Consider the following 24,195-nt stretch of genomic DNA (forward strand, 5'->3'; position numbering starts at 1 on the left):
AAGAGAAGCCGAGAGAATCTACCTTGAGGAGAAGCCTAGAGAGTCCAGCCCAAAGTTCGGAAGATTTGTATAAGAGTTAATCTTGTCAACCTGATTCTAGTGTTCTTGGTCCTTGTTGTAAGAACAAGTAGTAACCTCAACTGCATAAAATAGTATGCAAACATATACTCAAACTGTAATTTGTGATTACATTTCCAATTTGGTTGAGTGTTGGTGTTTAATGCTTTTTATTTCATTGTTACAAAATATTTTGAGGGTTTGGAAATTTATCAGAATTCGAAATGTTTTAAGGTTTAAATAGTGTTTAATTGGTACATATCCACTTTATTTCCTTTAGATTTGCAATTCAAGTAATAATTTTCATGATAATTTTTTTTAAAAATATGTATAACAAATCATTTTAAAAGTATATATCAAAATATTCATTGTTGGATGCAGAGGGTTGAGGTTGAAGTGTATTTACTTGGCGAGGAAAAGAAGAACAAAGCAAGTGATGTGGTTTGACTCAAGAAGAGAGTGTGGGTTTTGGAGTGATGAAAGTGACTTTGCAACCATAATGAAGAAACAATGCTGCTATTCTGAGAAATGGGTTGAGGTGAACCATACCAGCTCTTGGAGGGAAAGCCACCTGAACAACAGGTCCAGAAGTAGGCATTCTTTTGTGTGTATGTAACTCATTTAGGATTGAACCCTCTGGAACTGCACTTTGTATGGCTCAGAAGTTAGAGCTAAACGATTGCCATATTGATCCTGATATATTCCAATATCACTGCATGGATAGTTGCAATAATTGCACACACTTGGACAATAAACCATCTTGTAAGCATCCTCGTACTTCTCAATCTTAAACCAGTTGCTGATGGTTTGAGAGCCAGGGTTATTACGAAGTGGACTTTAAGCCTAACTCAACCCCATAAAACCGGCTCAATGGGGTGAGGTTTGCACCCACTTATATACTATGAAAGACTCTAATCTCTAGTCGATGTGGGATCTCCAACACACCCCCTCATGCCGAGACTACCAACTCGTGCGTGGGACTATATATTATGGGTGGTCCGATAGCGGCCTGATAGCGGGTGGCACGATAGGCCCAACACAAACACTTGCTAGGATAGGCTCAAAAATGGCTCTGATACCATAATGTGATTAACCGCCATGGCAAAGAGATAGCAATCACCCAAGGCACCAACCAACAGAGGATGAAAAACCCTAAACAGAGAGGGAGAGAGAACAGAGAACATAGAGAGGGAAAGAAGTCTAAATTGTGAAACTTAATGGCACAGAAAAAACTAATTATTATTGGATCCATAAGAGTATATATATGTACATGTCAAACAGCAAAACACAGATTACAAAGAGAAAAACAAAAGCCCAAAAAATGGAAGGCCCAAAACAAAAGTGTGTAAAGGTGTGCAGTTATTAATAAAGGGTACAATTATTTTATCAGCCCCCCTCAAGCTGGGAATATATGTTTCTCATTCCCAGCTTGGACTGGATCTCTTTGTATATTGTTGGAGCAAGGGGTTTTGTAAGGATATCCACAATCTGCATAGAGGAAGAGATTGGAAGCAACTTGAGAAGCCCAGCGGTGATCTTGTCTCGGACGATGTGACCGTCAATTTCGATGTGCTTGATACGCTCATGAAACACTTGATTTGAGGCAATGTGTATTGCAGATTGGTTGTCATAGTAGATGGTTGCTGGTTGGATATAGGAAATACCAAGGTCTTGCAGGATATAGGTTAGCCATTGAATCTCGCAGGTGGTTGTGGCTAAGGCTCTATACTCGGCTTCAGAAGAACTTTTGGAAATGGTTTGTTGTTTCTTGGATTTCCATGAGACGAGAGAGTCACCCAAAAAGATGGAGTAACCGGTTACTGATTTTCGAGTTTCAGGACAGGTAGCCCAATCCGAGTCACTGAAACCGCGAAGTTGGAGAGTGTTGTTGCTGTGAAAGAAGATACCGTTTCCAGGGTTGCCTTTCAAGTACCGAATAAGACGAAAAGCAGCTTGTTGATGGAGATTGGTAGGAGAGGAAATAAATTGGCTGAGGTTGTGGACAATAAAGGCAATGCCAGGCTGTGTGTTGGTTAGGTATATGAGCTTGCCAATGAGTCTTCTATATTCAGAGGTTTTAATGTCATTGAGTCGTGTGCCAACAGAGGAGGAAAGTCGAGATGAGTGAACCATGGGTGTAGGCATAGGAGCAGAATTGATCATGCCGGTTTCATGAAGAAGGTCCAGTACGTATTTTCGTTGACAGATGTGGAGCCCTTGGCTGTTTCTGGCCACCTCTAGGCCCAAAAAATAGGTGAGGTCTCCTAGGTTTTTGATCTTGAATTGAGTGTCCAGCAGAGAGGTGATATGAGCAATTTCCTCATGATCGTTTCCAGTAAGCACCAGATCATCAACATACACAAGAATAATGGTGATGTTAGGTCCGTTATGATGTAAAAATTGAGAGTGATCAGCAGAGGATAAATTGTATTTATGTGAAAGTAAAAATTGAGACAGTTTTGCATACCATTGGCGGCTAGCCTGGCGAAGGCCATAGAGTGATCTTTGTAATTTGCAAACATGTTGAGGAGATGGGAGTTTGAGGCCTGGCGCTGGTTGCATGTAGACTTCCTCAAGGAGGTCCCCATGGAGAAAAGCGTTATTCACATCAAGTTGTTTAAGAATCCAGTTTTGAGAAGTGGCAACAGCAAGTAAAAGTCTTAAAGTGGTTAGTTTTGCTACAGGAGCAAAAGTATCTAAAAAATCAAGACCTTCTAATTGTGTGTAGCCTTTTGCTACCAACCGTGCTTTGTGGCGATCAATGGTTCCATCAGCTTTGTGTTTTACCTTAAAAACCCATTTGCAGCCAATGGTTTTCTTACCTGGAGGAAGAATAGTGATCTGCCATGTGTTGTTAGCATTAAGCTCTTCTAGCATTGCTTGTTTCCAACAATGATACTTAGAAGCCTCAGTGTAAGTGTTGGGTTCAGTGTTAAAAGATATAGATAAAATAGTCTTTTTGAAAGAAGGTGAGAGAGCAGTGTAGGAAAGAAATTTATGAATGGGATACCGATTACTTACAGTGTTTGCAGCAGGTAAGCAAGTATGGAAGTCCTCTAAGTAGGTAGGGGGTCGTTTTTGTCTGCTAGAGCGTCTAGTTGGAATAATGTTGTCTTCATTGTGAGTGATTGGAGGCTCGTGCTCATGATTGTGACAGTTATAATCAAACAAAATATCATCACAGAATGTATTATAGTTAGCAGGAATGGGTAAAGATAAAGTGTTGGGGCTCCGTTTGTCATCATGATTCAATATGTATGGAAAATGATGTTCATGAAAGATCACATGTCTTGAAACTTCAATGCGATGATACTTTAAATTTAAGATGATGTAACCTTTAGTATTGTGTGGAAAGCCGAGAAATATACCATGAACAGATCTAGGATCTAATTTCTTTCTATTAGAATGAATGGTAGTAGAATAACATGAGCAGCCAAAAACCCGTAAGGAAAAGATATCACAAGGTTTTCCAAAAAGTTTTTCATATGGAGCAATATCTTGTAAAAGGGGAGTGGGTGTGCAATTTATGAGGAAAACAGCATGTTGGACAGCGAAGTCCCAAAAAATATTAGGTAAATTTGCTTGAAACAGTAAAGCGCGAGTGATGTTTAAAATGTGTTGGTGTTTACGTTCAGCTATACCATTTTGTTGGGGGGTTTCAATGCAAGTAGTTTGATGAACTGTGCCTTTGGAAGCAAAAAAAGTTTTCATGGCAAATTCAGCACCATTATCAGAACGTATGCATTTGATGGTTGTTTTAAATTGATTTTCAGCATAAGCAAAAAAATTTATGAGATGGATGCGAACTTCAGATTTAGCATGCAATAATATAGTCCATGTATAACGATAAAAATCATCTACAATGGTCAAAAAATAACGAAAACCTTGCATAGATGTAGCAGAACAGGGTCCCCAAATATCTACATGAATGATATCAAATATAGTAGTAGTGTGAGAGGTGCTTAGAGTAAAGGGAAGTTTTCTTTGTTTTGCACGATTACAAATATCACACATATGAGTTTTATCAGCAAAAACAAAAGGGTATTGACTTTTCAAGACATGCAACCTTTCATCAGAGGGATGCCCCATTCTATAATGCCATAGATTATTTTCCTTAACAGTGCAGGAGACAGAAGGAATAAAGTGGTGTGTGGCAGTGTGAAAAATAGAAGAGTTAAAGATGTACAAGCCAGCTTTGGCATTAGATAAACCAATCTGCTCTTTGGAGAGGTTGTCCAGTATAAGACAGTGTGTGGGGGAAAAGATCAAGTTACATTTTAAGTGTAGAGACAATTTAGAAGCAGATATAAGGTTGCATGCAAATTGAGGGATATACAACACATCAAGAAGATAAAATATATTTGTAAAAACGACTGTTCCTGAATAGTTTGCAAAAACATGTTGGCCATTTGGTAAGTTGATCAAAACAGGTTTGATAGTTTTATAAGAGGTGAAAGCAGACAAGACAGTACAAACGTGATCAGTGGCGCCAGAGTCAACGATCCAGGAATTATGACTATGATTTAAAGAGGAGAAGAAGTGCTTACCTGTTGAAGACTCATGTGTATTGGAGTCTGCAGAGAAGGAGCCCACTTGATTCACTTGAATAGGATTAGGCGGAGTGTCATTGCTGTTTTGCCTCAAAACATCATTGATAATTTGAATTTAATGTGCAGTGAGATGGTAATCACGTTTTTCCTGTTCTTTAGGACAAGGCTCAGAGAAAACACCATCAGTAGTAATAAGACTGTTAATCTGACTAGTCCTATTGCAGTTATAGTATTTGTACCTAGGAGGGTAGCCATGTTTCTTGTAACAGGTATCCACAATGTGACCATTTCTGTTACAGTGCGTGCATACCTTTCTAGTGTTAGGTTTGGAGTTCCTATTGTCTTGATGAGGGAACCCAACTCTTTTAAAACAAACATTTTCAGTGTGCCCATGCTTACCACAAAAAGTGCATAGAGTAGATGAGGATGTCCTAGTGGAATCAACACTGTTAATACTAGATATGCTAACAGAAATGTGGTTTGCTAATTGTCTTTCTTGCTGGGCAACGAGAGAAAAGATCTTTGATATAGGTGGGATGGGTTCCATGAGAAGAACGTGTGATCTAACATTACTGTATTGGTCATTTAACCCTCTCAAAAATTGCATGGCATAATCTTCGCACTTTCTTTGACTTATGATAGAATTAACTAAACAGGAACATTTTACAGAACATGTGCACATGGGGATAGGCCTAAAGTTGTCAAACTCGTCCCAAATTATCCTTAATTTTGTAAAATACTCAGTCACAGATAAATCCCCCTGATTTAAAGAAGCTACTTCTACTTGAAGATCGGAAATTCTAGATAGGTCACCCTGAGAGTATCTAGTTTTCAAGTCATTCCAGATGTCTAGGGCACTATCCATCCAAATAATGTGTGGATTTATGACTCACATTTTCCGTTTTCTTGTCATAATTGGGAGGTTAATTGTCACAATCAATTGCAATCAATGGGAGATTAATTGCCACAATCAATTGCAATCAATGGGAGATTAATTGTCGCAATCAATTGCAATCAATGGGAGGTTAATTACCATTAATTGTATTTATTATTGTTGTCTCCTAGAACCACTATATATAGTGACTTCCTTCAAGCAATGTAACACACTACAAACAAGCAACACACACTTGCTTCCTCTCTCTTTTCATATACTCTCTATTTCTGTTCTTGGGTGTAAGTGTTTAACCCATATAGAGAGGATTTGTTTTAGGGCTATTTATCTAGTAGTTTGAGAGGAATTCATTGTACTCCCAGTATCATTATTGTGAAAGTTTTGTCTCTCTCGCCGGTGGTTTTTTACCTCTATTTAAAGGGGTTTTCCACCTAAAAATTCTGGTATCATTCTCACTTTACTTGTTACTTTAATTTCTCATAATTTTTGGTTGAAATTATCACGCTTCCGCACACGATATCCCTACATAATGCTTTGCCGAATAGGTAAAGAGACGGAGTGTACTAACAATGAGACTACCGTATTATTGCATCTATTCCAAACTGAGAAATTTCGATGGTCTTTTTCTGGGCAAGGATGTGTTCCAAGAACGAACTCCACTTTGTTTTTAACGTTCAGTGCCGTCAAGATTGAGCGGCTCCAGGAGTGGTAATTTGAAGCATCCAGCACTGGTGAGACGAGCGGAGCAGCGGGGTTCTCGCTAGGATGAAGGTAGAGGTAGCTGTTCGCCGGATCGGGTTGAGACGAAGAAGTGACGCGTTCTTCTGCCATTGCTGCAAACAGAGAAACAAGGAAAATAAATCCAAGAAGAATAAAAAGAAAAGAAAGTTTTCAGAGTGCGCAACAGAGCTTTATAATACGAAGTGGACTTTAAGCCTAACTCAACCCCATAAAACCGGCTCAATGGGGTGAGGTTTGCACCCACTTATATACTATGAAAGGCTCTAATCTCTAGTCGATGTGGGATCTCCAACAAGGGTTGCCCAAAACACCACCAGTTGTGACAAACCACTTTTATGTTGAATAATCATAGTCCTTAAGCTTCCACAGTGTGGATTGTGGACAACTTGTGCAGGTGGAGAAATAGATGTTGAAATCAGTGGAAACGCGAATCACACCTTTCTTATCATTAACAGGTACAAAGATCAATTGCTGGCCTTGATAACCATCAACAACTACAACATCAAGAGGGCAATCTTCACCTGTGATTGAGAGAGAAAGGCCACCTACATCAGAGGATGCTGGAACAATGTAGTAAATGTCACCAGCTCACCTTCTTCCCTGATGAATCCACAATTTGCTCTGGTGCAGGACCTGCTTCTTCAATTTTCTGTGTTTAATTTTTTTCTTCTTGTAACTCTTGTGAGATGGATATGGAAGAAGAGGGAGATTTACATTTATATTAGCCGGGGATGGATCTAAATCTATGTACCCATGTGCACCAAAGTCATGGATTTCTTCTCTTACAATTGGCCTGTATATAAAGATTCAATTTTGTCAAAAAACTTGTGTAGTTCACAATCTGTGATTGACTAGATTTATAAGTTTTCTGATGAAGTTGTAGTTTGGTTTATACTCAATCATTCAGAGTCCAACTTCTTGTACCATGTTTAAGACTAGAATGAAAATGCTTCGTTTGTTTAGGATGTAAAGTAAAAAGAAGCACATAGATTAGTGCATTTCCATTTTTTAAGCTCTGTATTGTGAGATTAATGAATATCTTGCTTTACTCTTTTCTTTTCTTTAGCTTTATAAGAAAATGATAAAAAATGGTAAGAAGAAGAAATGTTTCTTATTCTCTTATGTGTATTTTACATCACTTCATGTATAGGAAATATATAGGGAGTTTCTCTCCCCAAATTACAATCTAATTATGTAGGATACTAACCATGAGATTCTATAATTATTAAATTAATTGCATATAATTGGTACAATATCGTCAAATATTGCATACAATAATTGCATATAATTTGATAATTATTATTTCCTTAATACTCCCCCTCAAGTTGGTAGGTGGAGATCAAGAACCCCCAACTTGTGTCGTAGCGTCAAAAATCGTTCCTTGTCCAATGCCTTCGTAAAAATATCTGCGAGTTGATACTGTGTCAGTACATATGAAGGACTGATTATCCCAGCTCGTAATTTTTCTCGCACAATGTGGCAGTCTATCTCAATGTGTTTTGTGCGTTCATGAAATACTGGGTTTGTTGCTATATGTAATGCCGCTTGATTATCACAGAAAAGTTGAGCTGGCAAGTTACATGGCACCTTTAAATCCTGCAACAGATATCGTAACCAAACTATCTCCAAACAAGTATTGGCCATTGCGCGGTATTCTGCTTCCGCTGATGATCTTGATACGTTTGTCTGTTTTTTTTTTACTTCCATGAGATAATAGAGGAACCAAGAAAAATGCAATACCCAAACACTGATCTCCGAGTTGTTTGACAACCTCCCCAGTCTGAGTCGCAATAAGCTGTCAATGTAAGATTGTTTTCAGATGGCAATAACAATCCTTGTCCTGGTGATCCTTTGATGTACTTTAGGACTCGAATTGCGGCATCCCAATGAGGTTTTCGTGGATCCTGTATATATTGACTTAGGGTCCGAACCGAAAATGCTATGTCAGGCCGAGTAACCGTGAGGTATATCAGTCGTCCCACAAGTCGCCTGTATTTGACGAGATCCTTTAATAACTCTCCATCGTCTGGTGTGAGTTTTAGGTATTGTTCCATTGGAAATTTGTCTGGACGAGTACCTGTGAGTCCCGTATCCTGCAAAATATCAAGCGCATATTTTCTTTGGGACATGTAAATACCAGCTTTGGAACGGGAAAATTCAATCCCTAAAAAATATTTTAGGTCTCCAAGATCTTTAATGCGAAATTGTTGTAATAAACCATCTTTAACACGCTGAATTTCTGTCAAATCATTTCCTGTCAAAAGAATATCATCCACATAAATCAAAATGGCAGTAAATGATGAGTTATTATGTCTTGTGAATAGAGAGTAATTTGTCTTGGACTGTTGAAACCCTACAGATTTAATCACGTGTTCGAGATGCTTGATTGAGACCATAAAGGGATTTGTTGAGTCGACATACAATGTTCTCCCCCTGCCGATGATGCCCGGGTGGCAAGTCCATGTAAATAATTTCATGCAATGTGCCATGTAAGAAGGCATTTTGCACATCTAGCTGGTGAGTAAACCAATTTCTGGCTGCTGCAATGGTGAGGAGACACCTCAAAGTTGTTAATTTTGCTGTTGGTGAAAAATTTTCAGAATAGTCAACACCTTCAATCTGAGTGTACCCCTTTGCGACAAGGCGCGCCTTATATCTGTCGACCCTACCATCTGAGTTGTACTTTATTTTATAGACTCATTTGCATCCGATGGGTTTCTGCCCAGCGGGTAACGATGTCAAGGTCCACGTTTGATTTAGCTGCAAGGCGGAAAGCTCTTCGTCCATTGCTTTTTGCCAATTTGGATCAAGGATAGCTTGAGCATAAGTGTGAGGTTCTTTGGTGGCTGTGATGTTAGCAAGATATGCACTATGTGTAGAAGAAAATCGTGAATTAGAAAGAAAATGATGCATAGGATACCTGGTTCCATTCGGTCGGTCTTGGACAGTGGTCGAATGATTGGCTTGGGATCCCGTTACGTAGTCTTGAAGCCAGGAAGGTTGGGTTGATGTGCGACTGGATCGTCGAACAGGAAGGTCGGTTGGAGAAGGTTTGGTAATGGGTGCTAAACTTCTTGGCATGGGAGAAGAAGGTTGGTCTACTAGAGGTTCAGGTGTATTATGACGAGTAGGAGAAGAAGGTTGATTTGATGGAGGTTCAGGTGCATTGTGATGAGTAGGAGAAGAGAGTTGGTTTGATGGAGGTTCAGGTGTATTGTGACGAGTAGGAGAAGAAGGTTGGTTTGATGGAGGTTCAGGTGCATTGTGATGAGTAACAGAAGAAGGTTGATCGAGTGAATGTTGGACAGGAGTGGGTAAGTCAATGTCAATAGTGGGCAAAATACCTTGTAATGGAGGTGAGGATGGTGTCTATGACTGTTGGCAGAATGGGAAAACACTTTCATGGAAGATGACATCCCGACTTGTAAAAAAAGTGTCTGCATCTATATCAAATAATTTGTATGCTTTTTGACTATGAGGATAACCAATGAAGATGCATTGTCGGGCGCGCGGATCAAATTTTTGCTTAGGTGAAACAACAGTTGCGTAACAGAGGCAACCAAAAGTTTTTAGGTGAGAAAGTGAAGGTGGTTGATTATATAGTAGCTCAAAAGGTGATTTATTTTTTAGTAAAGGTGATGGCAAGCGATTAATGATATATGTGGCGGTTAAAATGCATTCTCCCCAAAATTCTAATGGTAAATTGGACTGAAATAGGAGGGCTCGTGCTGTGTTTAAAACATGTCTATGTTTGCGTTCTACTACTCCATTTTGTTGAGGAGTGTAGACGCAAGTGCGTTGACATTCAATACCTTTTTTGAGAAAAAAATCATACATTGAAATAAATTCCAGTCCGTTGTCAACGCGGATGGTTTTAATAGATGCCTGAAATTGATTTTGTGGAAATGTAATGAATGACTCTAAGAGATGTTGGGTTTCAGATTTGTGATTCATAAGAAATAGCCAAGTACATCTAGTATAGTCATCGACTATAGTGAGAAAAAAACGTTTTCCAAAATGAGTTGGGGTTTTATGAGGACCCCAAATGTCACAATGCAATAGATTAAATGGAGAATGAGATTTTATTGTGCTTAAAGGAAAGGATAGCCTTGTCTGTTTAGCTTTGGGACAAATACTACAATGATTCTGAATGGGAATGAGATTTTTACTGATAGGGATAGGTAGTAAGGAAGATACAAGTTGTAGACACGCCGGAGAAGGATGTCCAAGGCGCTTGTGCCATAAATCAGGATCGGTCGATATTTGATATGTGTGGGCTTGGTTTGGAAGAGGGGACATATAGTATAAGCCTGCGTGTTGTTTACCCGAGCCAATCATCCTCCCCGTAGCCAAGTCCTGTAAAACGCAACCATGTGGAGTAAAAACGACACAACAATTTAGTGAACTGGTTATCTTACTAATGGACATGAGATTTAAATTAAAAGAAGGAACACAAAGAACATCTTTGAGAGTGATTTTGTCATTGAATTTAATTGTGCATGTAGATGAGATGGGCGCAGTTGAGCCTGTGGGCAGATTAACATTTGAAATAAATGATGATGAAGTGTGTGTGAAAAATTGTGAATCAGATGCAATGTGATCGGTTGCTCCGCTATCCAAAATCCATGGTTTCGTAAAAGCAGAATTAGAAGAGGAGTTATGGGCAAGCAGATCTGCAGAGCTAACAAACGTGTCACTTTTACCGTTATTGTTGAGCGAGTAAATAGCCCTTGCCAATTGCTGAATTTGCTCGGCTCTGAAGCGTTGTACGAGGTTTCTATCGGACTCGTTACTGTGCCTTCTTTGCTAGACATGATTTTTATTTAGGGGATAAAAATGGAGAGGCTGTCAGGGCACCAAGATCGGTGTTATGATACCATATAAGAAAATGATAAAAAATGATAAGAAGAAGAAATGTTTCTTATTCTCTTATGTGTATTTTACATCACTTTATGTATAGGAAATATATAGGGAGTTTCTCTCCCCAAATTACAATCTAATTATGTAGATACTAACCATGAGATTATATAATTATTAAATTAATTGCATATAATTGGTACAATATCGTCAAATATTGCATATAATAATTACATATAATTTGATAATTATTATTTCCTTAATAAGCTTCATTGTTATTTTCTTCAAATTTATGCAGATGGAACAGAAAAGAATGTTCCAGAATCAATAATCAAATATTTTGTCTCCCTAATCCAGAACTCCAACTTTTTGCAGAAAACCCATAATTCAGCAAATTGTACCTGCAGTATTTTTTATGAGTAAAAATCACTAAGCATGCAGTTTTTTACATTCCTTTATCATAATCTTGTTTTAGCTTTTTCAATAACTAGTTATAAACAGTATATAATGATAATATTTTATTGACTGATAAAATAATTTCCTATAAAACCAGAAGATCATGTGGGGTAGGTGATTTCTAGAAAATGTTCCATATTTAGGTCAAATTCTAGTTCTCCATTGTTGGTATTATATGTTAAGTTTACAAATATTGATATTTAAAACTTACAAAAATATCACTCATTTTCATGTTTTTCTTTCATTGTCATTTGTATTTAGAAAAAATTCAGAAAATCTTTTGTAAGACATTGACTCGCGGATCACTTGATTTTAATATTCTTAGAAAATATTAAATATAAAAAATATCATCTATTATAATGTAGAACTTTTATTACTGTAGAAATGAAATATTGTTTTTCACAGTTTTTCACTGAGAGATCTATGTAATGTAATTTTGGTGATCGACTACAACTACCAGAATAATGAAGAAAAAGAGAATTGGTTGGATCCAAGTTAGATTCTATCGAAATTTCTCTCATAAAAGAAAGAGAACAAATTCAAAAAGATAAAAGAAAAATAAAAGGAATAAAAAAATAAAGTTTATCAAACTAATGATAAAGTTTAGTATCATATTAATGCTAACAAACTAATGATAGAAGAAGAAAAATTAAAAAAAAAAAAAAAAAAATATATATATATATATATATATATATCAAACTTTATTTTTGAATTAAAGTTTTTTAATGAATAAGAGATACCAAAGTTATGTCTTAAATACACAAGATAAGTAGAAAGAAAAAAGTTTGCAAAATGATAAACTAGTTAATAACATAGTTATTATAAACATAACACACACAAAAATAATTAAATAAAAATGAATTTTAGGGATAAAAAATGATTAATCAATATATTAATTAAATTATACACTAATTTAAAAACTAAAAAAATATTATTATTTAATATAATTTCTAAATTTATAAATTAATTTTAATTTTATATTTAATTAAATATTAACTAATTTATATTCTAAAATTAATAGCTAAAACTTTGATAACTAATTAAATATCAATTAATTAATTAAATAATAATTTTAATCTCTAAAATAATTTATATTTTTATTAATATAATGATTAATTATTATTTTTTATTTAAAAATAAATTTTATTTAATAATATTTTAGTAGGTAAATACAACTATAAAAAATCCAATGAAAAAACTTAAAATTTAGTTAAGTTTAATCATTATTATTTTATATTTTAATTAATCAATTAAAACTTTTTTCAACACTACTCATAAATACTTGAGACTTTTTTCAACACTACTCATAAATACTTGAGACTTTTTTCAACACTAATCATAAATACTTGAGACTATTTTCAACACTACTCAAAAGAAAATGATTATTTCACAACTGCTTTTTTTTTGGGCCATATTATAATGTATTCAAAGTTTTTTTATCCTTCAATAAATCTATACATTTTATAAGTGACTTTTATTCTTGTAATAAATATACCTAATTTTTATATGGTGTAAAATTATCAAATGATGATTTGAATCAAAGTTTTCAAATAAATTTATTTTTTAAATTATAATTTATTATTTTATTTTAACAAAAATATTTGTTTGACAACTAGCTTAAATTACAGAATTAGAAAATTATTTTTGTGATGTTTTAAACAAAAAATTGATAATTTTTTTTCTGATTTTACATATTCATTATTTTCAACTAATAGAAAACTTTTTTGGAGTAATCACATTATGTATAATATTATCATTTTCAATACTAACATACAAATATATACAATAAAATATGTTATACTTAAATTAAAAAAGCTAAAATATTGTTAAATAATTGATTTTTTTTAGTTATTAAAGTCTTTTTATTCAATTTAAACGAGAGTTTGATAAAAAGAAAATTTTAATTTTTCAAAAAATTAAAACTAAAAAAAATCTAATAATTGCTATATTTAAGAAAGTAACATTTTTAACAACTAATATTTTCAAAAAAATTATGTTATGATTCTAATAATATTATTTATGTAGAGTACATGAAAATCTATTTTTTCTCAAAATAAAATGAAAATTTAAATAATAAAAGTTTATATGTTATATTAATAATATATTTTATTAATTCAATTATTTATTTATAAAATTTATAATTTATGAGATTCATAATTTTTAAGCATAAAAAAATTCACATACCTAATGTCTCTTTAAAATAATTCGAAAAAGTAAAACATTAAACATGAAAATTATAAACTCACAAAATAGTTATATTATTCATATAGTAAAACTTAATAGTATTTTTTATTGATCATTTACATCTCTATTTCTTTCCTTATTTATTTCTTGTTAGAATGTTAATAGATATTCTTTAGAAGCTTTTCCTAAATTATTGTGAGAAGTCCATAAAATTTGATGTCGTAACCTGATTAATAGAGTACATAAACATAATAATATACAATGATTATATACAATATAACAAAATACTATCATCAAAAGAATCATAGAATTTGCAAAAATAAAAGAAGTATTAAAAAAGAACAAAATGATGATATGGATTACGAATTTCACAATCATTTATTTAACAGGTTTTGTGTGCATTCATTTGTATTTGACAATCCTTTTGCACGATTTACATTCTCTGTCAGCATCACCACAAACCCCTCTTGGCTAAATTTAAGTTATATATAGTCAATTCTATCCAAGAAAATTTAACCAGCTATATTTTAGGGTGTTCCTTGTTCCAACGATCTCACTAGGAAGGTAAAACCATATAGAAGGGCTACCACTTATGTAAACATATATGTTTTGTGTTGTTCTATTGCGGGGTGGTGCATGAGTGATGACTTTTTTACGGCAAGTGCATCGTGTTGTCAAAAGTAATAATTTGTCTATAGGGACGAATATCGAACCCACAAGGAACAGTTGAATAATCAAGTAAAATATTCACTAAATAGAAAACAAAATAATAAAGGTTTTTGGGATTTGTTATGATGACAATGATTAATAAGAAAATAAGTCAAAGAGTTTGTTGCTTCAATTGAAAAAATAAGGATTGCGGTTCATCTTTCTCACTCTTTTGTATTTTGATTAGCATGAAAATATTGTGTCCTTTGATTGATATTAATGCCCGTATAAAAATCATTTATATCGATTCCTCGCATATAAAATTATTAATATGCTTCCTAAATATCGATTTTTCGCATATTTATAAAAAAAACTTATTATTAATATTAGATGTTGATAGAAATTAACATTTCAAATCTATTCCTAGCATTCAAATATGTTAAACATTATCATTTGGGTCAAAACCTTAGAAGTACTTTTTAGTCAAATCTAAGTTTCGAAATCATGGAAAACCAAACATTACAAACAAAAAAATAATACCAATCATTAATCAAGAACAAAATATTATATTTAGATATCACATCAATGCATAAAAGTTAAAACAGATTACTCCTAATCCAAATGGTAGACTTAGCCACACATGATGGTTGTTACAAGTAGGGAGAGCAAGAAAAAAAGATTCTGGATTTTCTCCTTGACGGTTGCCTCCTCTAGGGTTTCTAACACCTCATATTCTCCCAATTGGATTACAATTCACTCAAAGGTGTTTTCCTCTCAATCACTGATATTTAGGGTTGTGCCTCAAGCCCCCTATTTAACCTAATTTTTGTGGGCTAAGTGTCTTCTCACTTGGCCTTTATTGCTGAAATTTGACACTTATCAATGAGGAGTGTGAAAAGTAACCTTAATGGAGGAGACCAAGGTACAATTATCTAATCTCAATCTTAATGTAGTTGGTCAAGGTAAGTGGTGACATGTGTAGGAATAAGCGGTGACCCTTGCTACCAACTTTCTACACAGTTAATTAATTTTAGAAATATTTAGGTTTGTGTTGTTCTTATGTAGAGTGGTGCAATGCATGAGGTATGTGTAAAGTAACCCTAGTGGATGACACGAAGATCAAGGTCTCCAACCTTACTATTATTGTAGTTAGAGATAGTTATATTAAGTGGTGACTTGTGTAGGAATAAGTGGTGACCTACTACCAAGTTTCTGCACAGTTAAGTAACTTTATAAATTTTAAGTTTTGTTCTTGTGTGAGGTGGTGCATGAGGTGTGTGTAAAGTGACCTCAATGCAAGACACCAAGGTACAATTATCAAATCTCATTGTTAATTAATCAGAATAAGTGGTGACCTATGTACGAATAAGTGGTGATCGACTACCAACTTTTTGCACCACAAAGTAATTTTTGAAATTTTAAGCTTTGTATTATTCTTGGGTGAGGTGGTACACTGCATGAGATGTGTGTAAAGTCACCCTAGTGGAGAACACGATGGTTAAGTTCTCTAATGTCATTGTTAATGTAGTTAGTCACAATCACATTAAATGGTGACATGTGTAGGAATAAGAGGTGACTTATAACCAAGTTTTTGTACAGTAAAATATTTTTAGAAATTTTAAACTTTGTTTTGTTCTTAGTAAGTGCATGATGTGTGTGTAAAGTGGCCTTAGTGGAGGACTCTAAGGTCAAGTTCATTAATCTCAATTTCAATATAGTTAGTCACAATAAGTGGTGACATGTGTAGGAATAAAGGGTGATCTGCTACCATTTTTTGTGCATAGTGATGTAATTTTGAGTTTTGTTTTGTTCTTAGGTGGGCTGATACATGGGATGTGTGTAAAAAGTGACCTCAGTGGAGGACACCAAGGTCAAGTTCTCTAATCTTGATGTGAATGTAGTTAGTCATAGTAAGTCGTGACCTGCTACCAAGTTTCTGCACACTAATCAAAATTTTGAAAATCTAAGCTTATTGTTGTTCTTGTTAGAAAAGATGGCTTTAAACTAGAGGGGGGTGAATTGTTTAAAGGGGTTTTCGCAAACTTTCCAAAGCTAGAATGAATTTATTTCAGAAACCAATTGATTCAGCAATTCAGTTAGCCAAAACAACAAGCAAAACTGTAATACTAGAAAAAAACAATCGGTTGTTTCTTCGAAACAATCGGTTGTTTATACCAGCAAACAACAAACAAGCTGAAATTAAAGAGTTAGGGATAGAGAGATTGTACACATTTGTTTATACTGGTTCACTCCAAACTAGAGCTACATCTAGTCTTCTCAGAAACCCTAAGGATATCCACTAAGTAATCACCACTTGATCACTTACACCACAACCAAGAGAATGACCTTGAACACCTCAAGAAACACACTCTCCTTGGCCAACACTAAGATTGCTGATCTTGAACACCTCAAGAACACACAACCAATCTCAGCAAAACATGCACACGAATTGTTCAGCAGTTTACACAGATTACACTTGTTACAGATGAATATCTGAAATCAATACAAGTAGAATCCTATTCCAGCACCTTGATCAATCTCTCAACTCTTAAGCAATCTCAGAACTTCTTGAAAAACTCTTAGTTGTTGTTATTGTTAAACTTTGTCTCAAGATTCTTAATCCTTAAAAACAGTTTTTCAGAATATATTCAAGAATATAGTTTGTTATCAAATCTTAACAAACTCTTAATTGCATTTAAAATAGATTGGTCAAAGCATTTAATGACTGGAGCGTACTCAGTTAAAGCATTTAAAGCTCAGTCAAAGAAAACAGTTTTTCTGTTATGGTTTCAAAACAAACAATCGATTGTTTCCTCGAATCAATCGGTTGTTTTGTTACTTAACAAATTTCACCATTCAAAAACGGTTTTCAAACTTTCTCAAAACACCTAAGTGTAAACAATCGGTTGTTTCGACAAAACAATCGGTTGTTTCAACTTAGTTTGAAAAACATTTTGCTTTGATAAAAGTTGAGATGTTAATGCTTGAGATTTAATCTAAGGGTGGATTACAACATTAAACTACCCCAGAACAAAGCTTAAATCAGCACAGCAACACAAAGCAAAGCAGAGGCTTCATCATCCTTCAAAGGATTTGGATTCTTCAAAACATTGAACACCACTTGGTTCAACAATCTCCCCCTATTTGATGAAGACAAATCCTTGATGCTTGTGTTGTACCTGATTAAATCTGAAGCAGTTCCTGCAATAGAACTTTGAGCAATATTTTGAACTTCTGATATTCTATTAGCATACAGATAAACATTTAAGGCTTAAAACAGTTAATATCAGAAACAAAATACATGTTACTTAAACTGTTTTTAATCAAAATGAAAAACAGAGATATTTAAACAAACTGGAAACACAAACACAGCATATATCTCCCCCTATTTGTCTTCACAAATAGAAAAAGATAAGAGATAAAAAAAATTGTTTCCATTACATCAGAATAAACCATCAACAGCAGAAGGAAAGAAATTTTAAAACCAGAAAAGAACAACTAAAAAACAATCGATTGTTTTGTTGACCAATCGGTTGTTTTTCCTTCATTCTTCTTCATCAGCAAACTGAAGATCAAAGATTTGATTCTGGACAGCTTCAATCTGTTCGTCTAGAGTCATAAACCTTGTATCCATGTTGTCAAACCTTGTATCAATCCTCTGAAAGTTACTAACACACAGATCATGAAGGCTTATTTGATTTTCAGCAAAGCTATCTAGCCTATCCATCATTTGTCTTTCAAAAGATGACATGGTTGACATTCTTTCTCTTTGATATCCATCAGCAGCACTAGGCCCTGCATCTTGAAAATCTCCAGCTAGATCTTCATGTTGAACATCCATATCAGCAGGTTCATCTTGTTCAAGATGAGCAGCACCACTTGATGAGGCACCATGATCACCATCCTTACTTATCCACTTTCCACCTACATTTGTAAAGCCCATCTTGCTGAGTGATCAATTGTTCAACTCTTGAGTTGACTTGACCAGCTCAGAAGTTTCATCTTCAAGATTAACTTCAAAAAAGAGTAGAAACTTAGATATTAAAACAACATAGGGATAGTGGTAATCGCCTAACCTCATGGCTTTTTGCATATGTTCTTTGATTATGTGAATCCAATTGATCTTCACTTTCTTGGTGATGCAGAAGATGTAAACCAGATCTTCTTCAGTCAGTACAGAGTGGTTACTCCCCCTTGGAGTTAGAATCCAAGTAACAATGAGAGCAAGCAATCTCTCATCAAGCTTCAAACCTCCAACCGAGCATGTGCTAACTTGAGATTGATTGTTCTTCAAGCAACTTTTGTAGAACTGGATTTTGTTGAAATCTTCCACCACACCAAGATTTCCCTTGTTGATTCTCAAACCAGAGAACTTAAGCCCAGCAACAGCTGCCCAAACCTCATGAGTTATCTCCATCTCCACACCTTTCACATGAGAGACTAGGTTGTTTCCCTCAAACTTCAAGTTGGTGTAGAATACCCTCACCAAATCTAAATATATGTTCCCTTTTAGCTCCAGACATTTTCTGAGTGATTGGTCCTTGAGAAGCCTCCTCACTTTGTCAAGCTTTTGACTTTTCAGCCAATCAAAGCACACAACCTTGGGGTTGTTTATCTTCTTGACACTTGTTTCATGCCTATACTTCTCAATGAGTTCGGTGTCACCAGAAAACCAGCTTTCAAGTCTTCCTCCAGATCTTACAGCTCTGGTTTTGACTCTTTTAGAGGTGGGAGGGGTTGATTCCATGACAGCAGAGACGAAAACTCACTTCACAGAAAAATTTGCAAGAGATGGAGCAAGAGATATTGCAAGAGATGTTGCAATTGATTGTTCTTGATGGAAGAAATCTGCACCTGATTTTATAGAAGAAAGAGAATCAATTTGAATTTAATTTCATTCAATGGGTACCTGATTTTTCAGAGAGAGGACTTGACTCTGTTCTGCACTGAAAATGTCAGAAAAAGCTGAAAATCACATGGTCTTCACATGTGATCTTTGACTAGTCATTAAGGCTCTTGAATTTCCAAGATTTTGGAATTTATTCCTTTATGACTGTTGTAACTTCTTTCTGATCATGCTCAGCTTTAAACACAGGTCCTTTGACCAAGATTCTCCCTTTGAAATTGATCTGCAACGGATAAAATTTCAAAAAGCAATTAAATCAATTTCTTCACAGTGCTGTCAGACTCAAAACAATCAGTTGTTTCGAAGAAACAATCGGTTGTTTTTCTGCAGCAGTTAAAAACTTGATTTTGAAATTTTTAACCATAAACAGAAACAGATTAAAGCACATGATATTGATTAAAATACAATTAATCATAAGAAAGAACTTTGAAGCAAAAATTGAGAACAAATAAAGGAAGGTCTTATCCTTGTGTTGTTTCTTCAATGAGCCAATTGCTTGTTGATCAAGAAAACTTCTTTTCACTGTTTTGATCTTTTTCATAGCATTGATTCAGCTTCAATGACTGCCTTTTTCTTCAACAGCTTGATCAGATGGCTCAGTTCTTCTTTTTCTCTTCATTTTTCCTGCATAAACAAATTCAAGTTGCAAGATTTGGTCCCCTTACAAATTTGGGTCCTTTTAGCTTTTCTTTGTTGTTAGAAACATCACATCCCTTAGGAATCCATTTCATAAGGCCTTTAGGAACACAATATTTTCTAATTTTACAGAATCTAACAGAGTGGCCTTTCTTCATGCAGTAAAAGCATGTAACAACCGGTTGTTTCGTCTTAACAATCGGTTGTTTTTCTGATTTTCTTAAAAAAAAATTGAAAACCTATCTTGCTTATTCTGTGGATTGAAGCCTAAACCAGCCTTTCCAAAAACACAGCTTTGAGATGCCAAGACATTCTCAAAGTTTGATTTCCCTTTTGAAAGCTTGTCCACAGTTTCAACAAGATAGTGAACCTTTTTCTCAAGATTTTCACAATTTGTGCAAATGAGAGTATCACACTTGCAAGATGCATTTTTGAAATGATTTTCCAGTTTTTCAAAATCAATTTTTGCTTTTCTTAGATCCTCTTCAAGTGATTTAACTTTCTTTTCAAGCTCATTGTTAAGATCTTTCAATCGATTGTTTGAAAGAACCAATCTATTAGCTTCATCATGAGTTTCTTGAAAAGCTTCAAGCAATTCACTATAGTTTTGTTCATTTAAGGAAGCACATGAACTTACCTCACTTGAACTGCAAGAATCATCATCATCATTCTCAGCTACTAAACATATGTTGGCTTTTTCATCTTCACTTGATGAAGAACTTGATGATGAGACCTCATTTTCATCCCAAGCTATGTAGGCTCTTTTTGTCTTGCCTTTCTTCTCCTTGTAGCTTGTCTTTTTCTCTTTGCTCTTGTTGGGACAATCTGCCTTTATGTGACCTTGCTCACCACAACCAAAACAAGTATAGTTATTTGAATTAAATTCATTGGGTTTCTTGTTTCCATACATATCCTTGTTGTTGTCTTTGTTGCGGTTTCTCTTTAGAAATTTGCTGAATTTTCTTGACAGCAAACTTAGATTTTCCTCATCACTATCATCACTTGAATCTTGCTTTCCCTTATGTTTGGATGCTTTCAAGGCTATGCTCCTTGTGTGCTTATCTTCACTCTCTTGAACATTGAGTCTATTCATCTCTAGCTCATGTTCCCTAAGCTTTCCAAACAAAGAAGCAACACTTAATGAAGTTAGATCTTTGGATTCGGAAATAGCAGTTACCTTTGGTTGCCATGCTCTATCAAGACATTTCAAGATCTTGATGTTCAGCTCTTCTTTATCAAACGTCTTGTCTAGGCTCATAAGGTGGTTGATGATGTGTGTAAACCTTTTCTGCACTTCAGCTATGGTTTCACCTTTAAGCATTCTAAACATCTCATACTCTTGGATGAGAGCATGCTTTCTAGCTCTTTTCACCTCATTTGTTCCTTCACGAGTGACTTCCAAAGTATCCCACATTTCTTTTGATGATTTGCATTGTGAGACCCTGAAAACTCATCAGAATTTAAAGCAGAGGTTATAATATTTTTGGCAATGCAATCGAATTTGGCCTTTTTACTTTCTGCATCAGTCCATTGAGACCATGGCTTTTCAATGACAGCACCATCTTTTTCAAACTTTGGGATAAAAGGGCCATTTTCAATTGCATCCCAAATTCCTTTGTCAAGAGATTCCATAAATATTTTCATTCTAACTTTCCAAAACTGGTAATTCAAACCACAAAACAAGGGTGGTATGTTTATTGAGGCACCTTCCCCAAACGGTAGTCTATCAGCCATTTTAAAAGATTTTAGGATCAACTTGAATGACTTACAAGAACCAAGCTCTTGATGCCAATTGTTAGAAAAGATGGCTTTAAACTAGAGGGGGTGAATTGTTTAAAGGGGTTTTCGCAAACTTTCCAAAGCTATAATGAATTTATTTCAGAAACCAATTGATTCAGCAATTCAGTTAGCCAAAACAACAAGCAAAACTGTAATACTAGAAAAAAACAATCGGTTGTTTCATCGAAACAATCGGTTGTTTATACCAGCAAACAACAAACAAACTGAAATTAAAGAGTTAGGGATAGAGAGATTGTACACAGTTGTTTATACTGGTTCACTCCAAACTAGAGCTACATCTAGTCTTCTCAGAAACCCTAAGGATATCCACTAAGTAATCACCACTTGATCACTTACACCACAACCAAGAGAATGACCTTGAACACCTCAAGAAACACACTCTCCTTGGCCAACACTAAGATTGCTGATCTTAAACACCTCAAGAACACACAGCCAATCTCAGCAAAACATGCACACGAATTGTTCAGCAGTTTACACAGATTACACTTGTTACAGATGAATATCTGAAATCAATACAAGTAGAATCCTATTCCAGCACCTTGATCAATCTCTCAACTCTTAAGCAATCTCAGAACTTCTTGAAAAACTCTTAGTTGTTGTTATTGTTAAACTTTGTCTCAAGATTCTTAATCCTTAAAAACAGTTTTTCAGAATATATTCAAGAATATAGTTTGTTATCAAATCTTAACAAACTCTTAATTGCATTTAAAATAGATTGGTCAAAGCATTTAATGACTGGAGCGTATTCAGTTAAAGCATTTAAAGCTCAGTCAAAGAAAACAGTTTTTCTGTTATGGTTTCAAAACAAACAATCGATTGTTTCCTCGAATCAATCGGTTGTTTTGTTACTTAACAAATTTCACCATTCAAAAACAGTTTTCAAACTTTCTCAAAACCCCTAAGTGTAAACAATCGGTTGTTTCGACAAAACAATCGGTTGTTTCAACTTATTTTGAAAAACATTTTGCTTTGATAAAAATTGAGATGCTAATTGCTTGAGATTTAATCTAAGGGTGGATTACAACATTAAACTACCCCAGAACAAAGCTTAAACCAGCACAGCAACACACAGCAAAGCAGAGGCTTCATCATCCTTCAAAGGATTTGGATTCTTCAAAACATTGAACACCACTTGGTTCAACAGTTCTTAGGTGGGGTGGTGCATGAAGTGTGTGTAAAGTGACCTCAGTGGAGTATACCAAGGCCATGTTCTGTAATCTCAGTGTCAATGTATGTTGTCACAGACACACTAAGTGGTGAACTAGGTAGGAATAAATGGTGACCTACTACCGAGTTTATGCATAATGAAGCAATTTTAAAAAAATTGATCTTTGTGATGTTCTTGGGTGGGGTGGTGCATGAGGTGTTTGTAAAGTGACCTCGGTGGAGGACACATAGGAAAAGTTCTCTAATCTGAGTATCAATGTACTTAGTCACAGTAAATGGTGATTTGTGTAGGAATAAGTGGTGACTTGCTATCAACTTTTTGCACATTGAACAAATTTATGATATTTTGAGCTTATTGTTGTTGCTCGATGGGGTGGTGCATGAGGTATGTGTGAAGTGACCCTAATGGAGGATGCCAAGGTGAATTTCTCCAATGTCACTGTTATACAATTATAGTAGTGGACCAGTCAAATTTATAATTTATGATTTAGGTTGGGAAATTTTATTAGTTACTGAGTTTGTATTACCAATGTTACATTGTTCAAAATGTTTAAAGTAATCGATTTTATTTTTCATTTGATAAATAAATCTTTTGTCTGATAAACAAATTCAGTTCACCTTATTCATCATTCTCCCTTACCACTGTGCAAAAATTTAGACCAGGTCACCACTTTCTAAACCATTTTTTTAAATGACCAACGCATTAACCTCTACCATACTCGAGTCCAATTGTGCAGTACTTCAATGAATAAAATCTTTCATACTAAATTTAATCACAATATGCATTTAAGCATACAAAAATCATTTTAAATAAAATTATATCAATTATGTCAAGAAAGTCCAATTCAAAAGTATACTTATAATAAATATTTATTTTACTCAAGAATATATTTTACTAGACTAAATTAGAATTATAAAAATATGAAAAAATAGCTAACACTAAGTTGAAAAAATATTATTATTAATATTAACATTATTATTATTATAATTACTACTAATATTAATATTATTATTAATATTAAAATTATTATTATTATTATTCAAATTATTATTAATATTTATTGCTATTATTATTATTATTAATTTTAATAATAATATCAATAAAAATAATATAAAAAACTAAAATGGGAATCAAATACAAGCGACATAAGGAAAAAAAAAATCCTTACACTGTACAAAGAAAAATTTGCAAATATAGAAAACAGATTAAAAAAAACTAAAAAAAAATTAGAAAAAATTTCAAAATATGGTCCATAAACTATTAAATATATTAATGGTTTTGGAGAGTTTGGTTTGGTGGT

General features: G+C 34.4%; 1 protein-coding gene and 1 pseudogene across 1 annotated transcript; both read right to left on the minus strand.

The window, feature by feature from the left end:
• Positions 1–589: 589 nt before the first annotated feature.
• On the minus strand, positions 590–18,136 carry LOC150028127 (kunitz trypsin inhibitor 5-like; annotated as a pseudogene).
• LOC150028128 (uncharacterized) lies at positions 4,723–6,330 on the minus strand. The gene is made up of 2 exons (XM_090301490.1): positions 6,031–6,330; positions 4,723–5,481 (listed from the first exon to the last, which is right to left on the minus strand). The coding sequence occupies exons 1-2, from the start codon at positions 6,328–6,330 to the stop codon at positions 4,723–4,725; spliced, it is 1,059 nt and encodes a 352-aa protein (XP_090157616.1).
• Positions 18,137–24,195: the final 6,059 nt, after the last annotated feature.

The sequence above is a fragment of the Phaseolus vulgaris genome, chromosome 4, assembly GCF_051622355.1.
Source record: "Phaseolus vulgaris cultivar YP4 chromosome 4, ASM5162235v1, whole genome shotgun sequence".
Taxonomy (NCBI): domain Eukaryota; kingdom Viridiplantae; phylum Streptophyta; class Magnoliopsida; order Fabales; family Fabaceae; genus Phaseolus; species Phaseolus vulgaris.

What these genes read in the sequence shown, in the direction of transcription:
- LOC150028128 (XM_090301490.1), bottom strand. Translation starts at nt 6,330, where the DNA reads ATGGCAGAAGAACGCGTCACTTCTTCGTCTCAACCCGATCCGGCGAAC. An exon ending in CTTTACCTATTCGGCAAAGC is followed by an intron (nt 5,482 to 6,030) that starts ATTATGTAGGGA and finishes ATAAATCCACAC; the next exon opens with ATTATTTGGATGGATAGTGC.